A 20,285-nucleotide genomic window follows, 5' to 3' on the forward strand; every position below is an offset into this window, starting at 1 on the left:
CAAACTCGTGTAAATGTATGATTGATGGCTGGTGTGGTGTGGATGGGCAGAAGGGCCTGATTCCTTGCTGTATCTCGAAATTAATGGCTATACAACAAAGATTATACACTGACACATTTAAAAAAAATGAACCAAGGGCCCTCTGGTCGTTTGAAACAAAATACGATACCCCAGCGGGTCGGACGACACCTGTGGGAAGAGGAACAGTTGATGTTTCTAGTGTGGGACCGTTTGTCAACCTCTCCGGAAGTTGCCGAGCGCGGCCCTCTGCTCTCGGAAGAACCTGAACCAGTGGCGGAGATCGGCCGACTGGTGACGGAAGTGGCCGAGCTGCCTTCGGCGGCTCTCCGGAAGTTGCCGACTGGGCCGGCGGTTGATCTCTCGCTCCCGGAGCAGCGCGTCCTGTCGCTCAGTGAAAGCGGCGCCAACATGAAGGGCAACGTGAGGATATTACTGGTGGGAGAACGTGAGTGAGGGAGAGTGGAAGGGGGGGAGAGAAAGGGAATTCTGGCGGAGATAAGTTCAGGGAGAGGCAGAGAGTGAGAAGAAGGGAGTGGAGGGAAGTCTGAGGGAGTGGGAAAGGGGTATTGAAGAAGAACGTGGAGAGGGGATTGAAGAGAGGGAGGGGTGGGAGACAGGGAGAGGAGGATATGGGGGAGACAGGAGGAAGATGAAACTGAGTAAGAGGGGAAGAAGAGGGACTAAGTTTGAAGGAGGGGAGAGTGAGGGGGGTTGAGGGGAGGAGGATGAGTAGGGGGGGGGGGCTAAATGGGAAGGAAAGGGGATTGGGGACTAGGTAGGAGGTGAGGGGAGAGGTAAGAAGGGAGGAAAGATTGATGGGGGAAGTATGGAGGAGGGGAGGGGAAGGAGGAAGAAAGGAGAGGGAATGAGAAGGATAATTTCAGGGCCAGGTACAGGAGGGAAGTGAGAGGGCTGTATGGAATGTGGGGAGAGAGGTAAGAGGGGGGGAGGCGGGGAGGCGGGTGGCGGTGTCAGCGCAGACTCGGTGGGCCGAAGGGCCTGTTTCCGCGATGTATCTCTAAAACTAAACTAAACTAAAACTAAAAGGTCTCCTCTGACGGTCCAAAGAAAACAATCCAAGTTTATGCAACCTCTCCTTCTAGCTAATAGACTCCAATTCAGGCTACATTCCGTGGAAAAAAACTCTTCTGGACTCGATATCAAGTTCAGCAATTCAAAGGAACTTGCCTTCACTGTATCGATATCAGCTATTTCTGCTTCAGGTCAATCTCTGTAATATTGTCAACTTGCTCTGCACTAGCAGGGACTTACCAGAAGGGCACTTCCTACCTACCACTATGCCTCTTTCTCTCTCTCTCTCTCTCTTCTCTAAGACTGCTCTCATTAAGTTTACCAGCAGATGACTTGACCAATCATTTATCATCTAGGTGACCCTGACCATGCCCTATCAGAGATATTTCCTCTTCTATCCGAGGGGAATCCATGTTTCATGAAAATGGAAACTATTTCAGAAGCACTGGTGTAGATTATCTAGTGGTTGATGTAGATGTGACAGAGATGGAGGAACTGGGAGAATGGAATGGACTCCTTGGGAAAGGCAGGGTTGTACAGGAAATGGAGGGATATGGATGGCGTGCAGGCAGAGGAGATTAGGTTAATTTACTGTGGACTGAAGAGCCTGTTCCTGTGCTGTTCTGTTCTATGAGGCAGGATGGAAGGCAGCATGAAGAAGGGTTTCGGCCCGAAACGTCGCCTATTTCCTTCGCTCCATAGATGCTGCTGCACCCGCTGAGTTTCCCCAGCAATTTTGTGTACCTTGGAAGGCAGCATAGTTGAGATAGCCGTGGGAGTCTGGCGGTCAGAACTAATGTTGTACCTCAATTGTCTCCTGAGACACGGACAGAGATGGAGGAAGGGAGGAGGCAGAGGTGCACCATGTGAAGGTATGAGTAAGGTGGGAAATGACAGCTGAAGCAATGAAATGTGTGCATTCGGTATGACAGTAGAAAGCAATGCCGTTACAATTATCAATGTACTGAAGGAAGGGTTGAGGGAACGGCCCAGAGTAGGACTGAAGCGGCTCCACATATCCCTCAATAATGTGTGTTTCCTAGGCCAGTCAGTTCTCTCTTAGATACGTCTTTGATTTGGAACAAGTGAGTTGAGTTGGAAGAGAAGTTGTTCAATGTACAGAGTAACAGACAGATCCGACTAAACTGAAGTGCTTCTTGTGAAAGGATAAACTGTGCTGACGATAATGCTCCTTCTTTGGGTTGGGCAATTAATGCTTTTCTTCTCTGTATCCACAGCTAAAGTTGGCAAAACGTCGCTGATCATGTCCTTGGTCAGCGAGGAGTTTCCTGAGCAGGTGAGTCTGGATGGGAGTGCAGCAAATGCAGCGGGACATTCCCCTTCCCGGAGGGTCTGGAGTAATGTCTGTCTCGGACGGTGGCTGAGCTCTGGTACATCACCCCATACTTCCCATTCCCCACCAGCTTCTCAAAGTTGGGAAGACCTTGGAGGCACCTGTCACTGGATTAGGGTACCACAAGGTGTACCCCAATAAGAGGAGATGTCGTCAGAACATTCAGAGACCATGACTGGATATTGTAGATTACAGGGAACTGCAGATACTGGTTTATATATAAAAAAGACACAAACTGCTGGAAGAACTCATTCAGTGAGGCAGCTTGTCTGATTCCCTGTGTTACGTAGAATTAAGTCCCCCAGAAATGTCCAGTTGTGAACATGCAATTGCTCATATTGCTGAGTTATTTTCCCTCCCTAATAACCTGGCTGGTGACTGAGTTTATAAGATATTTGCCCGATGTGTGACCCTGTGGATTCTGCACTTATTTATTTTGGCATGCTGGAGTAAAATTGTCGCAGTTTACATGATCTTTTGATTCAGGCTGCACCTCCCTGGGTGTGGAACAGTCTTTCTCCTGTCAATGTGTAAAATGTCCCTTCATGGCTCCTCCCCAGTCTCTCATTCAGTGACTGAAGCAGTGCTGGGCGTGGACGAGAGCTAGCAGCAACACAGTAAAGTGCTGGTGCAGCAAGCTACGAGGCCGGCAAATGCTACATTGGTCCTTCCTGTTCAGAAGTAAGCTGGTTTATCTTGAATTGATCTGTCACCCAGCCTAGTGTAATATCTTCACTGTGGCCTCAAAACAGGGAGGTGTTGATACCTGAGAGCAAGAGGTGAGAGTGTAAGCTGTGATGTATCAGCATTTTCCAACACCTTTTTAAGAGACCAAAGGTCAGTCTCCTGTTGAATCATGCAGTAAGCTTGATCACTGACCTTTAAGAGAGATACAAACAGGATATTTTGTATCCCTTAGTTACAGAACTTTGTGTGCCTCGCAAGATTCCAGCATCTGCCGTTCCTTCTGTCTGTAAACAGAATATGTTGGAAATATTTAGTTGGTCAACACTTAGTTTTTTTTTGGTCAACACGTAGTTTATTTTTTTTTAAAGTTTAGAGATACACGGAGTCCACGCCGAGCATTGATCACTCGTCCATACTATTTCTATGTTATCCCACTTTTGCATCCACTTCCAACACAGTAGGGGCTCATACAGAGGCCAATTAACCTACAAACCCGCACGTCCTTTGAATGTGGGAGGAAACCAGAGCATCCGGAGGAAACCCACGCGGTCACAGGGAGAATGTGCAAACTCCATACAGACAGGACCCAAGGTCAGGATCGAACCCAGATCTACAGAGTGAGAAAAATAAAGATAATATTACAGACTGGTGACCTTTCATCGGACCATGAATAAAATGATGATCTATAAATAGCTGATTTTGATGTTGAACCCTGAGGGTTGCAGATGGGTATAATGCCTAGACTATAATGCATAGATGCTGTTCCTCAAGCTTACATTGAGCTTAGTTGGAATCATGTAAAAGGCCAAAACAGAGGCTCGGAGTGGAGTGGAATGGAGTGAAAATTCAAAGAGCAGGTAGCTGGAAGATTGGATTACTCTTGCAGGCTGGACAAAGTGGTCAACCAACCCCTGCTTGGCTTCCCCAAGGCATATGAGACCTCATCGCACACTAAATGCACACTAAATAGGATTTTTTGTAAGGACTGTTTGAGTCTCTGGATGGTTAGGATGGGAGGTGGTAAAAGGGCAAGATTGCCTTTCCTGCGGTTGTTTGCTTGGGATAATGCCAAGTGGCAGAATGGGTGTTGGCAGAGATGGAGGAGTGAACTGGGAAGTCGCAAAGGGAGAGAGAAAGAGAAAATATGTATCATACTAATCTATTGAAGGCGCTGGTACAATGGAAACACTGGGGAGGTAGAATGAAGTCCTCATTTGAAGCAGGGTGGGAGTAGGGAAGAGACAATAACTGGGAATCTGGCATGTCGGTCACAAATTTCTCCCCTGCCATGGAGATGGAGGAGTGGAGAATTAGAGCTGGACATGGCGAAAGTGAACAAATGCAGTAAACAGTACAAGCACATAATCAAACGACTGTGGAAAGTGGAGAGAGAGACAGAGAGAGAGTGGGTTAGAGGCTGGTTGATTCTCACTGTGACACATTCATGATCCGTTCGTTAGGTGCCGGCACGTGCTGAGGAAATCACCATCCCTGGAGACGTCACGCCAGAGAGGATTCCCACTCACATCATTGACTACTCGGGTAAAGGATCTCTCAGTCATCTCACCCGGGAAATGTATCTCGGTTTTGCTGCCTTCCCTGCTGCATTTATTATTTAAGTATTAGCATTGTTCTCTCTGCCTCTTAAGATGAAAGGTTTAAGCTCCAGTTTGGAGATTGAAGTGCAATTGCAATTACTTTGGATTTTGGTCCAGTTTACTTTGAATAACAGATAATTTATTGTTGCTGTTGTTGTGTTTAATGTGCTTGTGAAGTGACGGCACGTAAGAATGTCTTTGTTTGGTGCATATCTCGTGCCTATATGTTCATAACTTCTAAGAGCAGAATTATGCCATTCGGCCCAACAAGTCTACTCCACCATTCAATACGATACGATAAAACTTTATGTGTCCCAGGAGGGAAATTAATCTGCCAACAATCATAAAAACACAAAATACATGAAATTAAAGTGACAAGTGGAAAGGATTGGGGATGCGCAAAGATTGGGGGTGGGGGGGGTGGGAGGAGAGTCAGTCTCAATCTACCCATGACAGAAGGGGGAGGAGTTGGATAGTTTGATAGCCACAGGGAAGAAGGACCACGTCCCATGAATCCAACTCCGCCCGCAGGACGGAGCCAGCCTTCCTGATGAGTTTGTTGATCCTATTGGCGTCTGCGGCCTTCGCCCTGCTGCCCCAGCACACGGCAGCAAAGAAGATGACACTGGCTACCACTGATTGGTAGATCATCTGCAGCATCTTACTGCAGATGTTGAAGGAGCGGAGCCTTCTCAAAAAGTACAGCCGGCTCTGTCCCTTCTTGTATAGGGCCTCAGCGTTAGTGGACCAGACCTATTTACTGTCCAAGTACATTCCAAGGTATTTACTGCCTGATAAACTACACATTCACACCATTGATGGAGACAGGGAGCAGGGATGTTCCTCTCCTCCTAAAGTCCAACACTAACTCCTTAGTCTTGTCGGTGTTGAGCTGCAGGTGATTCAGCCCACAACACTCAACAAAGTAATTGACTCCACCTCTGTATTCAGCTTCCCTCCCCCTCACTGATGCAGCCCACAATTGCAGAGTCATCTGAAAACTTCTGCAGGTGGCAGGAGACCGAGTTATTTCTGAAGTCCGAGGTGTAGATGGTGAACAGGAAGGGAGAGAGGACCACCGTCCGTGTTGCTCACTGCCATGTCCGAGACACCGTTCTGTAGCCTGACATATTGTGGTCGTCCAGTCATGAAGTTGGTGATCCAGGACACCAATGGGGCATCCACCTGCATCTTCGTCAGTTTGCTCTCTAGCTGTGCAGGCCAGATGGTGTTAAGAGCACTGGTGAAGTCAAAAAACATGACTCTCACAATGCTTCCTGGCTGATCTATCTTTCCCTCAACCCCATTCTCCTACCTTCTCCCCATAACCCCTGACACCCATAATAATCAAGAATATGTCAATCCCCGCCTTAAAAATACCCAATGACTAGGCCTCCATAGCCGGCTGTGGCAATGAACTCCACAGATTCACCACTCTCTGACAAAAGAAATTCCTCCTCCTCTCCTTTTATTCTGAGGCTATGCCCTCTGCTCCTAGACTCTCCCATGACAAATAATGGTCTAGGCTGACTCTAGGGAACAGTACTGAATGAGCACTCTGCTGTCAGAGACAGTGTCTTTGCATGAGATGTTGAGCAGAGTCTGCGCCTGCTTTTACAGGTGGACAGTAAAGATCCCTCACAGAGGATTTTGCAGACGAGGAGATGAGTTTCCCATGGTGATTTGAACAGTATTTATCCTTTAACTAACATTGAAATGGCTGACCTGTTCATCATCACCTGCGGCTGCTTGTCGTGTATAGATTAGTTGTCATGTTCTACCGCTGTGCAACCGATTGCAGCTCACTGGGATGCCTCGGCAAGTCGCCAGTCTGGTGTGTGACGTCAGACTGCTCCAGGATGTGCACTCTTTTAAACTGACGTTTGAAGCACCCTGACCTCAGCCTCAGCAGAAATTGGCCAAATTGGCACAAGCTGAGGCCTGTGTGGATCATGGGGAGAGAACAACAGTCAGATCTGTTACCTGACTGAGAACGCTGAGTGGTGTTTGCGTGTTAAAAGATTTGGAGCTATTCATGTAAAACTGAGATTGTAGAAACTTTGTTTGAAAGATGCAGCATGGTTACTGAGTCCATGCCGACCATCGATCACCCGTCAACACTAGTTCTATGTTATCCCACTTTGTCATCCACTCCCTACACGCTAGAAGCGATTTACAGAGGCCAATTAATCTACAATCCTGCATGGCTTTGGGATGTATCAGGAAATCAGAGCACCCGGAGGAATCCCACGCGGTTGCAGAACGAACGTGCAAACTCCACACAGACAGCGCCCAAGCTCGGGATCTAACCCGGTTACTGGCGCTATGTGCCGCCCTGCTACTCTACCACGTGTTACAGAGACTGGTGAATCTTGGAATTCCCTGCATCAGAGGTTTGTGGAGGTTGGAGTATTTAAAGAGCAAGTTAATACATTTTTGAAAGCAGGGAATTGTGTGTTAAAGAGAACTAGTATAGAAGATGAAGCCTAGGGTAGATCAGCCACGGTCACATTGAATGTCAGGGCAGCCTTGAGGGACCGAGTGGCCTTCATTGGAGACACACCCACGGACTTCAATGGAGACCCTCGGCCGATCTTTAATCGGACTCTACTGGACTTTATCTTGCACTAAACATTATTCCCTTTATCATGTACACTGTGGGTGGCTCAATTATAATCATGTATAATAATATATGCGTGACAATAAACTAAACTATACTACTCTCATTTATATGTATTTGTGTAGCCCAGTGTTGTTCATGGTGCAGCCTAGATTTGAGCAGTGTTGGTGTAAGAGAGTAACAGTGTGTTCATTTGTTTGCAGCATCGGAGCAGACAGAGGATGAGCTGCAGGATGAGATTAACCGGGTAAGGCATTCCTGGTCAGGGGCAGAGCCACATATTGCAGCTCTGGGCTGCCCTGCTCAATTCTTTAGAAGCGCACATGTATTGAGGCAAAGGGGTGAATTGTGTTTTGGCTGAACGCCAATGAATAGAGGACCTTGTGCTGTTCCCCATTGCTATGGTTACCTCTGATAGGCGGTGAATGATGGCCTGTTAATTCACATCAGTTCCCCAGCCTCTGTTGACGTTGATGAAGTCCTTTGTGTCTCCGCCAACCAACACCCACAAAGACGGGGCTCTTGAAGGAGGCCACTGTGTGAGGTTCAGGGCTGTAGGCCCAGAGACCCTGATCAGCCAACAAGTTCAAACCGGGATTGGATACCCTCAGATACTCAAAGATTAATTGCATGGGAAAGTAAAAAACAAACTAGTGGAAGAACTCAGCAGGTCAGGCAGCATCTGTGGAAGAAAATGGGAGTCGACATTTTGGGTCGGGACACTACTTTATTCGGGGTTACTGGATCCTGGGGAAGTTTGTGTTCTGAGGACCCTGGTTAGACTGGGTCTATTTATCCCAGAACCTAGGAGGCTAAGAAGTGACTTTATAGAGATTTATAAAATAATGAGGAGCGTAGAGCATTCCCCAGAACCTCAGAGTATATCCTCCTGTCAGAGTCTCTAGGCTTTATTTACACACCCAACTTGACCAACTCCAACCTCCATAATGGGGCTGTCACACTCCATTGGCCTTGTCCCCTGGGTAAAGCCTTTACTGTTGATCCTCGTCGGATAACGTTTTCTTCCTCTCTTTTTTCAGGCAAATGTGGTCTGTGTTGTGTATGATGTAAACCAGGAGAGCACCATTGAGAAGGTACCGTACCACCTTGTATCCTGCATTGGTTCTCCAGAAACTCTCTTGTGGCCCTTTTAAAATCATAGTTGAATATGTCTCCACCACCCTATCAGGCAATGCAGTCTAACTGATAAGGACTTACTGTGGGTGTATTGGAAAAGTAAATAATTCCTTATTTGCTGCAGTCTTTGAAGTGGGCGTATGGGCAAGTCTCTACTCACAGGGTCACAGCTTGCCCTACCCTCACAGCTGCACCTCCTGATCTGAGAGCCTACGTGTGTGCAGACTTGTACGTTTGTTTGGAGTTACACAGCTATCCGCTACTGCTGCCTTGGCGCACTTGTGTCTGTTTACCTCAGGGGTGGGAAAGTTGTCAAACATTTCGTACCTAAGAGACCACGGAGTTGCACCTGGATACTTGAGATAAATGCTTTGTTTGCCGACTCGATTGTGTGGATATGTATTTAGTTTTTAATTTTAAAATCCTTGTACAGACAGCCTGTGAGCAGAGATTTGGGTTGATCCTTTGCAGTGGCCTATTTTACACTGTAACTCAAACCTCTGGCACTGGTCAGCTCTGTATCGATTACTCTTACTGGGTCATATCCAGAAATGTCTACATAAACTGGGTTCCTGGAGAGGATTACTTTGGCAGTGAGGAGGTTCAACTCAACCAGTTTCTTGCAGAACCTTTGTATTTTAACTTCATTGTTCTAACCTCAAGGTGATGCAAGGCTTTGTCCACAGGATGGAGCAGCTGCGCTGTCTTCAACCCCTCCCTCTCACTGGTGTCCTGATGTTTGTAAACTGCTCGATACACTCTTTATGCTCTGCCTTGGTTGTGCTTGCATGAGCAGACTATTGGAACAGGAGTTTTGTTTTACCAGAACATACCGTCCCTGGAGATAATTCTATCCACAAAATACATTGGATTCACTTGCACTCGTGTTTCCCACCTGTTATAAGGTTTATGTGCAGTGCTCGTGTTTCTGAGAGGGGCCGTAAGTTAGAATCTTGTTCCAGGGAGCTGAGATAGTGTTTGGGTTAATGTTCCGATGTGACACCAGGGGTCTTTCGCTAGACTTTAGAAGGGTGGTACAGTAGCGTAGTGGGATAGCCCCTGCTTCACAGCACCAGAGACCCACGTTTGATCCTGAATACGGGTTCTGTCTGCAGAGTTTGTACGTTCTCCCTGTGACCACGTGGGTTTTCTCCAGTTTCCTCCCACACTCCAAAGATGTGTAGGTTTGCAGGTTAATTGGTTTTGGTAAAATTGCCCCCAGTGTGTAGAATGTGACATAGAAACATAGAAAATAGGTGCAGGAGTAGGCCATTCGGCCCTTTGAGCCTGCACCGCCATTCAATATGATCATGGCTGATCATCCACCTCAGTATCCCATACCTGCCTTCTCTCCATACCCCCTGATCCCTTTAGCCACAAGGGCCACACCTAACTCCCTCTTAAATATAACCAATGAACTGGCCTCAACTACCTTCTGTGGCAGAGAATTCCAGTGGGATAACATAGAACTAGTCTACGGGTGATCAATGGTCGGTGCGGACACAGTGGGCCGAAGGGCCTGCTTTCATTCGGTATCTAAACTAAACCAAATGGGTGGGGATTTAATTAAAGCTTACAAACTGATGGCAGAGTTTGGCAGATGGATGCAAGGAGGGTGATCTCTAGAACAAGCAATCACAATCTGAGGATACAGGGCAAGATATGTAGGACTGAGATGAAGAGAAATGTCTTCACTCAGAAATTGTGAACCTGTGGGCTATGGAGGCCCGGGTCACTGAATACATTCAAGAATAGAGGTACATACATTACCAAATGCAATCTGTATCAGGGGATATGGGGAGAGGGCAGGAATCTAAATATCAGAGATAGAATGACCAATTATGATTGTGTTGAGCATAATGAAGGGATGAATGGCCTACTTGTGTACATAGTTTCTACGATGAACCCTGTCTGTCCACTCAGGTGGACATGAAAGATAATGTGGCCCTGCTTGGAGGGAAAGCAAGTTCCAACCGGTGCCCTGGCCGCTGTGCCAATGTTAGTTTGTTTGGTTGGAGTCATTGTGTAATACAGCACGGAAACTGGGCAAACTCACCCACGCCAAACCAAGAAGCCCATCTAAGCTAATCCAACTGGCCTGTGTCCCTTTCAACCTTACCTGTCCAAGTACCTGTCCAGTGCTTTCAACATAGTTATTCCTCGTGCCTCAACCATTTTCTCCTGCAGTTCTGTCCATATCTGCACCACCCTTTATGTGAAAATGTTGCCCCTTTGGAGCCTTTCAAATCTTTTGCCTCTCACCTTAAACCTGTGCTCTCAGGTTTTTGATTCCCATTCCCTGGGGAAAAAGTGCGAGCAATCACCTTATTTATTCCCTTCATGATTTTATCCACCTGTGTAAAATCACCCCTCAGCCGCCTACAGAGAGAGAATAAGGTCCTTGCCTGCTCAACCTCTCCCTATAACCTCAGGCCTTTGAAACCTGGGAATATTCTCATGAATCTTCGTTGCACTTTTTCCAGCGTAATGTCATTTCTTTAGCAGGTGACCAGAGCTGTACACAATATTCCGTGTGGCTTCACCACTGTCTTGTACAACTGCAACTGTCTTGTCTTAACTCATATGCTCACTATCCTGGCTAATGAAGGCCAGTGTGCCAAATGCCACCTTCAACCCGCTGTTTACCAGTGCCACTGCTTTCAGGGAGCTGAGCACATACTCCTCAGTCCCTCTGCTCTACAACACTCCTCTGGGTCCTACCATTCACTGTGAAAACCTTACCCTGGTTTGACTTCCCAAAATGCCACACCTCGCATTTACCTGAATTAAACGCCATTTGCCATTCCTCGGCCAACTTACCCAGCTGATCAAGATCCCACTGTAATTTTTAACAACCTACCTCACTGTCTGCAATACCTCCTCTAAGTTAGTGAGTTCATCATCTGGTCACTGTGCTGTGTGTGGGGAAAATACTTGCATTTCTCTAGCACCTCTCACATCCTTTTCTAGACATCCAAAGTACTTCACTGCAAATGATGCACAGTTGTTTTCAAGCACAGTTGCTATTGTGGGGTAGGAAACCGAGTCATACAGCATGGAAACAGGCCCTTCGGCCCAACTTGACCGTCTTCATCGATACGTGGAAACTCATTCACACGCAGCAAGCATGAGTGAAGTAACAACAGGTGGCATTCTCACTGATGTGGAGGCTGGGGTTCCATGACGGACTGTGCTCCTGTTCCCCATTACAGTGCCTTGCAATCCCGTTCAACCTCCCGAGCCGTCACAGGAATCAGTTCCAGTACCCCCCAGTGACATGTTTTTAATTGAAGAAATCGAGTCATTTGACTGCTGGCGAAAGAAGTAAACAGACAATCGCACTTTGATCTTTGGTGAAGAGTCTTAAACCATTTTATTGTTGCCGTTTTCCAGATCCAGAGTAAATGGATTCCTTTGGTCAATGGCGGCTGTGAAAGAGAGAACAGGTAGGTCCCAGTCGAAGTATGGGCAGCTTCTATCCACGCTGCCCGCTGCTCCACATCTTGTGATTACAGGAGCAGCGGGAAATATGCTGTGTTGTCTAGATCAGGTGTTCCCAACCCTTTTCGTCCTGTTTACCGCTGGGAACTTTAATAGCATGTAACAATTTATTTTTTCTCAGACTGACTGTGTTTGGTTCTGGTATATCTGTTCATCAGATACCGGTATAACAGAAGTCAGTCTGAGAAAAAAATATGTACAAATCCAAAATCAACGAATTTACCCCCTGGGTAGGTGAAATTTTGCCCCCGGGAGTAAATTTACCCTAGGTTGGGAACCTTTAATCAAGATGTTTCCCTATCCCCTCTCCCCCACATCTTTCTTTCTCTTCCTTATAGCCCAAACATTTGACCTAGTTTATAATCTCCTTCCAAATATCTTTGTAAATTGTTGTTTACGTTGATGATATTGCATCCAAAATGCTCATAGTTATAGAGGCAGACGGTACAGAAACAGCACCTTCTGCCCAACTTGTCCGTGCCAACCACGATACCCATCTGATAATCTCATTTGTCCGCCCTTGGTCCATATTTCTCTAAACCTTACCTATCCATGTATCTGGCCAAATGTATGTTAAATGTTGTTATTGTACTTTTTTTAACTACCTCCTCTGGCAGCTTGTTCCATATATACAGCACCCTCGAAGAAAAAGTTTAATAGTGATCTTTTAAATGTCTAAATCTTTTAAATCACCTTACACCTTTGTCCTCTGGTTATTGATTCCCCCTACTCTGGGTAAAATTCCTCATGATATTACACACTTCTATAAAATTACCCCCCAGCATCCTGCGATCTAAGTCCTCGTTTGTCCAATCTCGCCCTATTAGCTCAGGTTCACAGTATTGAAATGCTTCTGCCCAATTATTTGCTGTGGTCATTATGTATTTATTTATTTTTGCTGTTTCCCCACGTCCCTTTCTCCTAGGATCCCAGTGATCCTGGTGGGTAACAAATCTGACCTGCAGGAAACCAGCTCCATGGAAATGATCCTTCCCATCATGAACCAGTTCACTGAAATCGAGACGTGTGTAGAGGTGAGACAAAGCTTCTATGCCCGTTTTAAGATATGGGGATCTCTGGCAAGGCTGCTACATATCACGTTGTCCTGAGAAGATTTTGAGTGGTTGCATGGCCATTGACAGAGAGTAGACTTGTATTACCCAGAGCTGATTGCTTCCACACCAAAGTATCAGTGGTCTGGTTAGACTTTTGCTGAGAGCTTTCTGGGCTACAGGTGGTTCACCAGTGAGCTTAATTCTGAGCTTGCCTCAAGAATCAACTAGACCCCAGGAAAAGGGGAGAAATGTCTTCCAGTAATAGTCACAAAGTGCTGGAGTAACTCAGCAGCTCTGAAGAAAAAGGATGAGTGACATTTTGGGTCGGAACCTTTCTTCAGGCATCAATGGCTTTTATGACTTTCAGTAACTAGTTCCATCACGAAGGGATAGATTGTGGCTTCACATCTATAATTCCCTATTTGTTGATTTGGAAATACCCAGGTGGAAAATTAGGTGTTCTTCCTCCAGTTTGTGTTGGCCCTCACCCTGGCAATGGAGAAGATCGAGGATGGGCAGGTTGGTGTGGGAATTTGGAGGGGACGTAACTTGGAGCTTGGATCGGCTGCTGTGCACAGAGTGAAGATGCTGTGCAAATCAGTCTGGTTTGTGCTTGGTCTAATCACAGTATAGCAGGCCACAACGGCAGCACCGAATGCAGTGGGCAAGGTTAGAAGAGGTGCACGTGAATCTTTGCCTCACCTGGAAGGGCTGCTTAGGTTCCTGGATGATGGTGAGAGGGGGTGTAAGAACATTGAAGCTTTCACATAATCTGGGGAAAACAATGGCCTTTCTGCCCATCTATTCCATCCTCTCCCCACTATGTATACCTCTGTCTGCCTCTATCCTCCCCTCTCCACCACTGCTTGCTTCAACTCATCTTCGTTTATTTTAGAGATACAGTGGGGAAACAGGCCCTGTGGCCCACCAAGTCCGCGCTGACCAGTGATCCCCGTACACCAGCACTATCCTACACACCAGGGACAATTTTACAATTTTCCCAAAGCCAATTAACCTGCAAACCTGCATGTCTTTGGAATGTAAGAGGAAACCAGAGCATCCAGAGAAACCTACGCAGGTCACGAGGAGCACGTACAAACTCCATACAAACAGCACCCGTAGTTAGGATCAAACCCAGGTCTCTGGCGCTGTAAGGCAGCAACTCTACAGCTGTGCCACCGTGCTGCATTACCATCTCTCAGCTTGTTCTGCTTTGTATTGGCAGTGTTCAGCTAAGAACCTGAAGAATATTTCCGAGCTGTTCTTCTACGCACAGAAGGCTGTGTTGCACCCGACGGCTCCACTGTACAGCCCGGAGGAGAAACAGGTAAGGGATTGTTGCTTTTGGCACTGTGCCCTCAGGCTGAACCTATGCCCTCTCACTGGGTACTGCTTCAACATTCAGCCTTTTTTGGTCTTTCAGAGGAAATGCAACTCAATAATACTAAATAGAAACAAGTAACTTCCAACAGTGAAACACTGGAGGATACCTTTCTAGCTTTACCAGAGGCACCAGTCCAGTTAAATTTTATAAAAATATTCTCTCATGAATGTTAATGTTTTAAGGTCATGATGAACACCCTCCCAGGCACAACCAGGAGACAATGTAATGAGCAGGAGGATATTGTAAGCGGAACCTCTCCATGTCAGCATTCACATCGCAACACCCTGATCCATTCTTCCATCACCACCAACCGCATTGACCGTGGAACAGCGGGAGATGCTACACCCATCCTTCCACCTCTCACCATCCGGGACTCAATAGACAATAGGTGCAGGAGTAGGCCATTTGGCCCTTCGAGCCAGCACCGCCATCCAATGTGATCATGGCTGATCATCCCCAATCAGTACCCCGTTCCTGCCTTCTCCCCATATCCCCTGACTCCGCTATTTTTAAGAGCCCTATTAAGCTCTCTCTCTTGAAAGCATCCAGAGAACCTGCCTCCACCGCCCTCTGAGGCAGAGAATTCCACAGACTCACCACTCTCTGTGAGAAAAAGTGTTTCCTCGTCTCCGTTCTAAATGGCTTACTCCTTATTCTTAAACTGTGGCCCCTGGTTCTGGACTCCCCCAACATCGGGAACATGTTTCCTGCCTCTAGTGTGTCCAAGCCCTTAATAATCTTGTTCAAAAGGGAACTGCAGATGCTGGAATATCGAAGGTACACAAAATTGCTGGAGGAACTCAGCGGGTGCAGCAGCATCTATGGAGCGAAGGAAATAGGCGACGTTTCGGGCCGAAACCCTTCTTCAGACTGAAGAAGGGTTTCGGCCCGAAACGTCGCCTATTTCCTTCGCTCCATAGATGCTGCTGCACCCGCTGAGTTCCTCCAGCAATTTTGTGTACCCTTAATAATCTTATATGTTTCAATGAGATCCCCTCTCATTCTTCTAAACTCCAGAGTGTACAAGCCCAGCTGCTCCATTCTCTCAGCATATGACAGTCCTCAAGACAGACTTAAACACTCCCTCCAGATGAAGCAGCGATTCTTACCCTGCTTCCTATCTGGTGCCCTGCATTCAGCGCTCAGTGTGGGCTTCTGTACATTTGCTCAGACTTTCCGCTTCTGCAGAGTTTGATTTCCTCGCCTGATGCCGTCCTCCCTCTCCCTTCAGCACTCATGAACCCAGAGTAGACACCCTGACTAGACGGCAATGGTAGAGAGAGCAGCCAGACCAGCAGGTCATGTACATTCTTCATGTATGTCTAGTTTTGATCTGACAGACCTAGGTTGTGTTTACCCCATTTGATGATGATGATATTTTATTGTCACATGTACCTTTGTATAGTGAAATTCTATGTTTTGCATACAATCAAGAGAGATTGCAGGTCTTTGTTGCTAATTTTCTTCATTAAGCCAGTGTGGGTTTAATTTGCTGTTCTTCAGTGCCTTAACTGCTTTCTGCCTGAGCTTGTGTTTCTGGGATCGTGCCTGATTGTCCCTGGCTGATGAACTGATGTATATTGTAGTTGAAGCCTCTGTGCGTTCAAGCCCTGACCCGGATCTTCAACATCTCCGACCAGGATAATGACGGAATCCTTAATGACGTGGAGATGAACTTCTTTCAGGTAATTATTTCCCGCTTGGGATATAGGTTACTGTGGTATCGGTTTATCAGATATAGTGAAAAGCTCTGTTTGCATGCTGTCCAATTAAATCATATCTTTCCGGTAATGGGGTGACCAGAACTGCACGCAATACTCCAAATGCGGCCGAACCAAAGTCCTATAGAGATGCATCATGACTTCCTGACTCTTGTACCTAATTCCCCTAACAATGAAGGCAAGCATACCATGCGCCTTATTTCCTCCCTCTATGTTAAACTCGACCATTTAGGTTTTTCTGCAAGATGCAATAATTTTGCCATGAAGCGAGTTCCCACACTGCAGCAGATGCCTGTAAACCCACAGCAACCGGCAAACCTATCTCACCTGTCTCCTGAACACTCGCTCGTACGTATGGGCCGAACGCAAGTTGAGCGTTCATAACCTGTGAGCTCCCGTGTTTTTTTCAACCCTTCTCCGTCCACCACTCCAGTCTGGTGCAAAGGTTTCATCCTCCCTCACCAACTCAACGTGAAAGTCCCTCTCCAAGCTCTAGGTTCTGCTATTTCTCCTTTACCCCGGCAAATGGGCAGGAGGGGATGAGAATTCCTTATTTTCAAAAGCAGGTTGTGGGTTGGAACACAGTGTCTGAAAGGGTGGGAGCGTCATCTGTGGAAACTGGATAGCAGGGGGTTTGTATGAATTGGGAGAGCTTAAACCAGAATGGGGGTTATCTCCTATGGAGGAGGAACTAGTGTGGAATACCCATAGTAGAACCAAAGAACTGCAGATGCCGGTTTACAAAATAAGACACAAAGTGCTGGAGTAACTCAGTGGGTCAGGCTGGAGAACATGGATAGGTGAGGTCTCGGATCAAGATGCTTCTTTGGTCTGATCTAAAGTCTGAAGTTTTCATCAGTCTGAAGAAGGGTCCTGACCTGAAACGCCATCTGCCCTTTCCGTCCATAGATAACATTATGGGAGGTACAGATAGGGTAGGCAGGCAGACCCTTTTTCCCCAGGGTGGAAATGTCAAAGAGTAGAGGGTGTAGCTTTAAGGTGAGAGGAGAAAAGATTAAGGGAGATGCGCGGGGCAAGATTTTTTTTTACAGAGTGGGTGCCTGGAATGTGCTGCCGGGGCTGGTGGTGGAGGCAGATACGATAGTGGCATTGAAGAGACTTTTGGATAGGGCACATGGATATTCAGGGAACGGAGAGATGTGGATAATATGCAGGCAAAGGAGCGTTTGTCTTGGCATCATGTTCAGCACGGACATTGTGGGCCGAAGGGGTTGCTCTTGTGCTGTACTGTTCTGTCGCGCTGAATTCCTCCAGCACTTGATTCCAGCATCTGCAGTTGCCGGTGTCTCTCTTGGATCAGGGTGTGTGTGGATCCAGCTGCTGTCAGGCAGACACGGCGGGTAGAAACCAGCCTGAGACAATCTCACCATTAGAGAGTACGTGCATCAGCGGCATGTCCACAGCCAGTGTTCACACCTCACTCTCTTCTCCCCAATGCTTTATTTTTCATTCAGAAATACTGTTTCAGGAATCCGCTCTCAGCACAAGCTTTAGAAGATGTTAAAACAGTCGTCTGGAAAAACACGACTGATGGAATCCGTGACGATGGACTGACTTTAAATGGTGAGCGAATTCACAGTAAAACCTAGAATGGCCGAACAGCCATCCCGGGCATTCAATCTTTCCAGGGTGGAACGTTACGCTCTGGGCTACGGTGGTGTGTCCAGTGCCAGTCTCGGTTGCCGGGCGGGGTCTCGGTTGCCAGGGGGGGGTCACTGTGCAGGGCGGGGTCTGGTTCATCGGGCGGATTCGCTGTGCAGGGCAGGGTCTGGTTCGTCGGGCGGGGTCTGGACATCGGTCAGGGTCTGGTTCGTCGGGCGGGGTCTGGTCATCGGGCGGGGTCTGGTCATCGGGCGGGGTCTGGGTCGTCGGGCGGGGTCTGGTCGTCGGGCGGGGTCTGGGTCATCGGGAGGGGTCTCTCGTCGGGCGGGGCTTCGGTCGCTGGTCTGGGTCGTCGGGCGGGGTCTGGACATCGGGCGGGGTCTGGGTCGTCGGGCGGGGTCTGGGTCGTCGGGCGGGGTCTGGGTCATCGGGCGGGGTCTGGGTCATCGGGCGGGGTCTGGTCGTCGGGCTTGGTCTGGGTCGTCGGGCGGGGTCTGGGTCGTCGGGCGGGGTCTGGTCGTCGGGCGGGGTCTAGTCATCGGGCAGGGTCTGGGTCGTCGGGGTTCTGGTTCGCGGGCGGGTCTGGTTCGTCGGGCGGGGTCTGGACTGTCGGGCGGGGTTTGGGTCGTCGGGCGGGGTCTGGGTCGTCGGGCGGGGTCTGGACATCGGGCGGGGTCTGGACTGTCGGGCGGGGTCTGGTTCGTCGGGCGGGGTCTGGGTCGTCGGGCGGGGTCTGGACATCGGGCGGGGTCTGGACTGTCGAGCGGGGTCTGGTTCGTCGGGCGGGGCTTCGGTCGCCGGTCTGGGTCATCGGGCGGGGTCTGGTCGTCGGGCGGTGTCTGGGTCGTCGAGCGGGGTCTGGTTCGTCGGGCGGGGCTTCGGTCGCCGGTCTGGGTCATCGGGCGGGGTCTGGTCGTCGGGCGGTGTCTGGGTCGTCGAGCGGGGTCTGGACATCGGGCGGGGTCTGGACCGTCGGGCGGGTCTGGTTCGTCGGCCGGGGTCTGGTCATCGGGCGGGGTCTGTCGTCGGGAGGGGTCTAGTCATCGGGCGGGGTCTGGTCAACGGGCGGGGTCTGTCGTCGGGAGGGGTCTAGTCATCGGGCGGGGTCTGGTCAATGGGCGGGGTCTGGTCGTCGGGAGGGGTCTGGTCATCGGGTGGGGTCTGGTCGATGGGCGGGGTCTGGTCGTCGGGCGGGGTCTCTCGTCGGGAGGGGTCTGGTCATCGGGCGGGGTCTGTTCGTCGGGCGGGGTCTGGGTCGTCGGGCGGGGTCTGGGTCGTCGGGCGGGGCTTCGGTCACCGGGCGGGGTCTCAGTTGCCGGGAGCGGTCGCCGTGGTGGATGCAAGCTGAAGTCTGAACTCTGGCTAAAATTCCCTGTGCCAGGTTTCCTGTTCTTGAACACGTTGTTCGTCCAGAGAGGTAGGCACGAGACCACCTGGACTGTCCTTCGCAAGTTTGGCTATGACGATAACCTGGAGATGACCGATGACTATCTCCATCCACCGTAAGTACCACGATGACAGCTGAGAGAGGGGGGGTGGGGGAGCGTTTGAGGCGGGTAGGTTTGAGGGGGTAGGAGGGGTTTGGTGGGGTGGGGGAGGGTTTGAAGGGGTTCAGGCGGGTTTGAGGGAGTGGGGGGGAATTGAGGGAGTGGGTCTGGGGGAGGGATTGAGGGGGGTGGGGTTGAGGTTGTGGGGAAGTCCTATGGCCAGGAACAGTTTATTGCCTAGGAGTTGCATGTTTCAAGCTGACATATCTAATTTCACCACCCTTTGCCATACATAACTTCAATCAAGTCATATTCAAGTACACTCAGAAGGGCAAAGGAGAAGATACAGATTACAGACTATAGTTCTTCGCGTTGTAGTGCATCAGTTCGAGATATTTTCTACTGCCCGATGATCCCCATCGTTTGCGTATATGTGTGAACAGCTGTGTAGGAAAGAACTGCAGATGCTGGTTTAAATCGGAGGTAGACACAAAATGCTGGAGTAACTCAACGGGACAGGCAGCATCTCTGGAGAGAAGGAATTGGTGACGTTTCAGGTCGAGACCCTTCTTCAGACAGCTTTGTAGGAACAGCTGGATTTAAGCCGTTTTGTGATCGGTCCCAGTGATACATTTTTAAACTTTACTTTAGACTATAGAGATACATCGTGGAAACAGGCCTCTCGGTCCACCAAGTCTGCACCGACCAGTGATCACCCCGTACACTAGCGCAATTGTATACACTTGGGACAATTTACAGAAGCCGATTAACTTACATTCCTGCACGTTTTTGGCTTGTGGGAGGAAACGAGAGTACTCAGAGAAAACCCACGTGGTCACAGGGAGAGAAAACAACTCCGTGTAGACAGCACCCCATAGTCAGGATCGAACCCGTGTCTCTAGCGCTGTGAGGCAGCAACTCTACCGCTGCACTACTGTGCGACCCGAGTGCATCAAATGCAAACTGCTTTCCTCTGCCCCTCCCTGGTCGTCTGATTGCCTTCCGACAGGCCTACGCCAGGGTTGTGGACATTACGGTGACTTTTATGTCACCAGCTCACTGTTT

The 20,285-nt window shown here is 48.8% G+C and overlaps 1 protein-coding gene across 3 annotated transcripts in view; it reads left to right on the forward strand.

The window, feature by feature from the left end:
- The first annotated feature begins 353 nt into the window (after positions 1 to 353).
- Positions 354 to 20,285, forward strand: part of LOC116985711 (mitochondrial Rho GTPase 2-like) — a 30,224-nt gene continuing 10,292 nt past the window's right edge. For 2 of the 3 annotated variants that reach the window (XR_004415337.1, XM_033040621.1), the window contains exons 1-11: positions 354 to 466; positions 2,292 to 2,350; positions 4,555 to 4,636; positions 7,516 to 7,559; positions 8,353 to 8,406; positions 11,843 to 11,895; positions 12,876 to 12,984; positions 14,231 to 14,332; positions 15,976 to 16,074; positions 17,586 to 17,694; positions 19,115 to 19,235. Coding sequence is in view for 2 of the 3 variants with exons in the window: in XM_033040621.1 (XP_032896512.1) it covers positions 430 to 466; positions 2,292 to 2,350; positions 4,555 to 4,636; positions 7,516 to 7,559; positions 8,353 to 8,406; positions 11,843 to 11,895; positions 12,876 to 12,984; positions 14,231 to 14,332; positions 15,976 to 16,074; positions 17,586 to 17,694; positions 19,115 to 19,235 (869 nt within the window). In the remaining variant the exon portion in view is untranslated. The remainder of the gene's footprint in view (positions 467 to 2,291; positions 2,351 to 4,554; positions 4,637 to 7,515; positions 7,560 to 8,352; positions 8,407 to 11,842; positions 11,896 to 12,875; positions 12,985 to 14,230; positions 14,333 to 15,975; positions 16,075 to 17,585; positions 17,695 to 19,114; positions 19,236 to 20,285) is intronic. The other variant, XM_033040623.1, reaches the window with a different exon arrangement.

The sequence above is a fragment of the Amblyraja radiata genome, chromosome 22 (assembly GCF_010909765.2).
Source record: "Amblyraja radiata isolate CabotCenter1 chromosome 22, sAmbRad1.1.pri, whole genome shotgun sequence".
NCBI lineage: Eukaryota > Metazoa > Chordata > Chondrichthyes > Rajiformes > Rajidae > Amblyraja > Amblyraja radiata.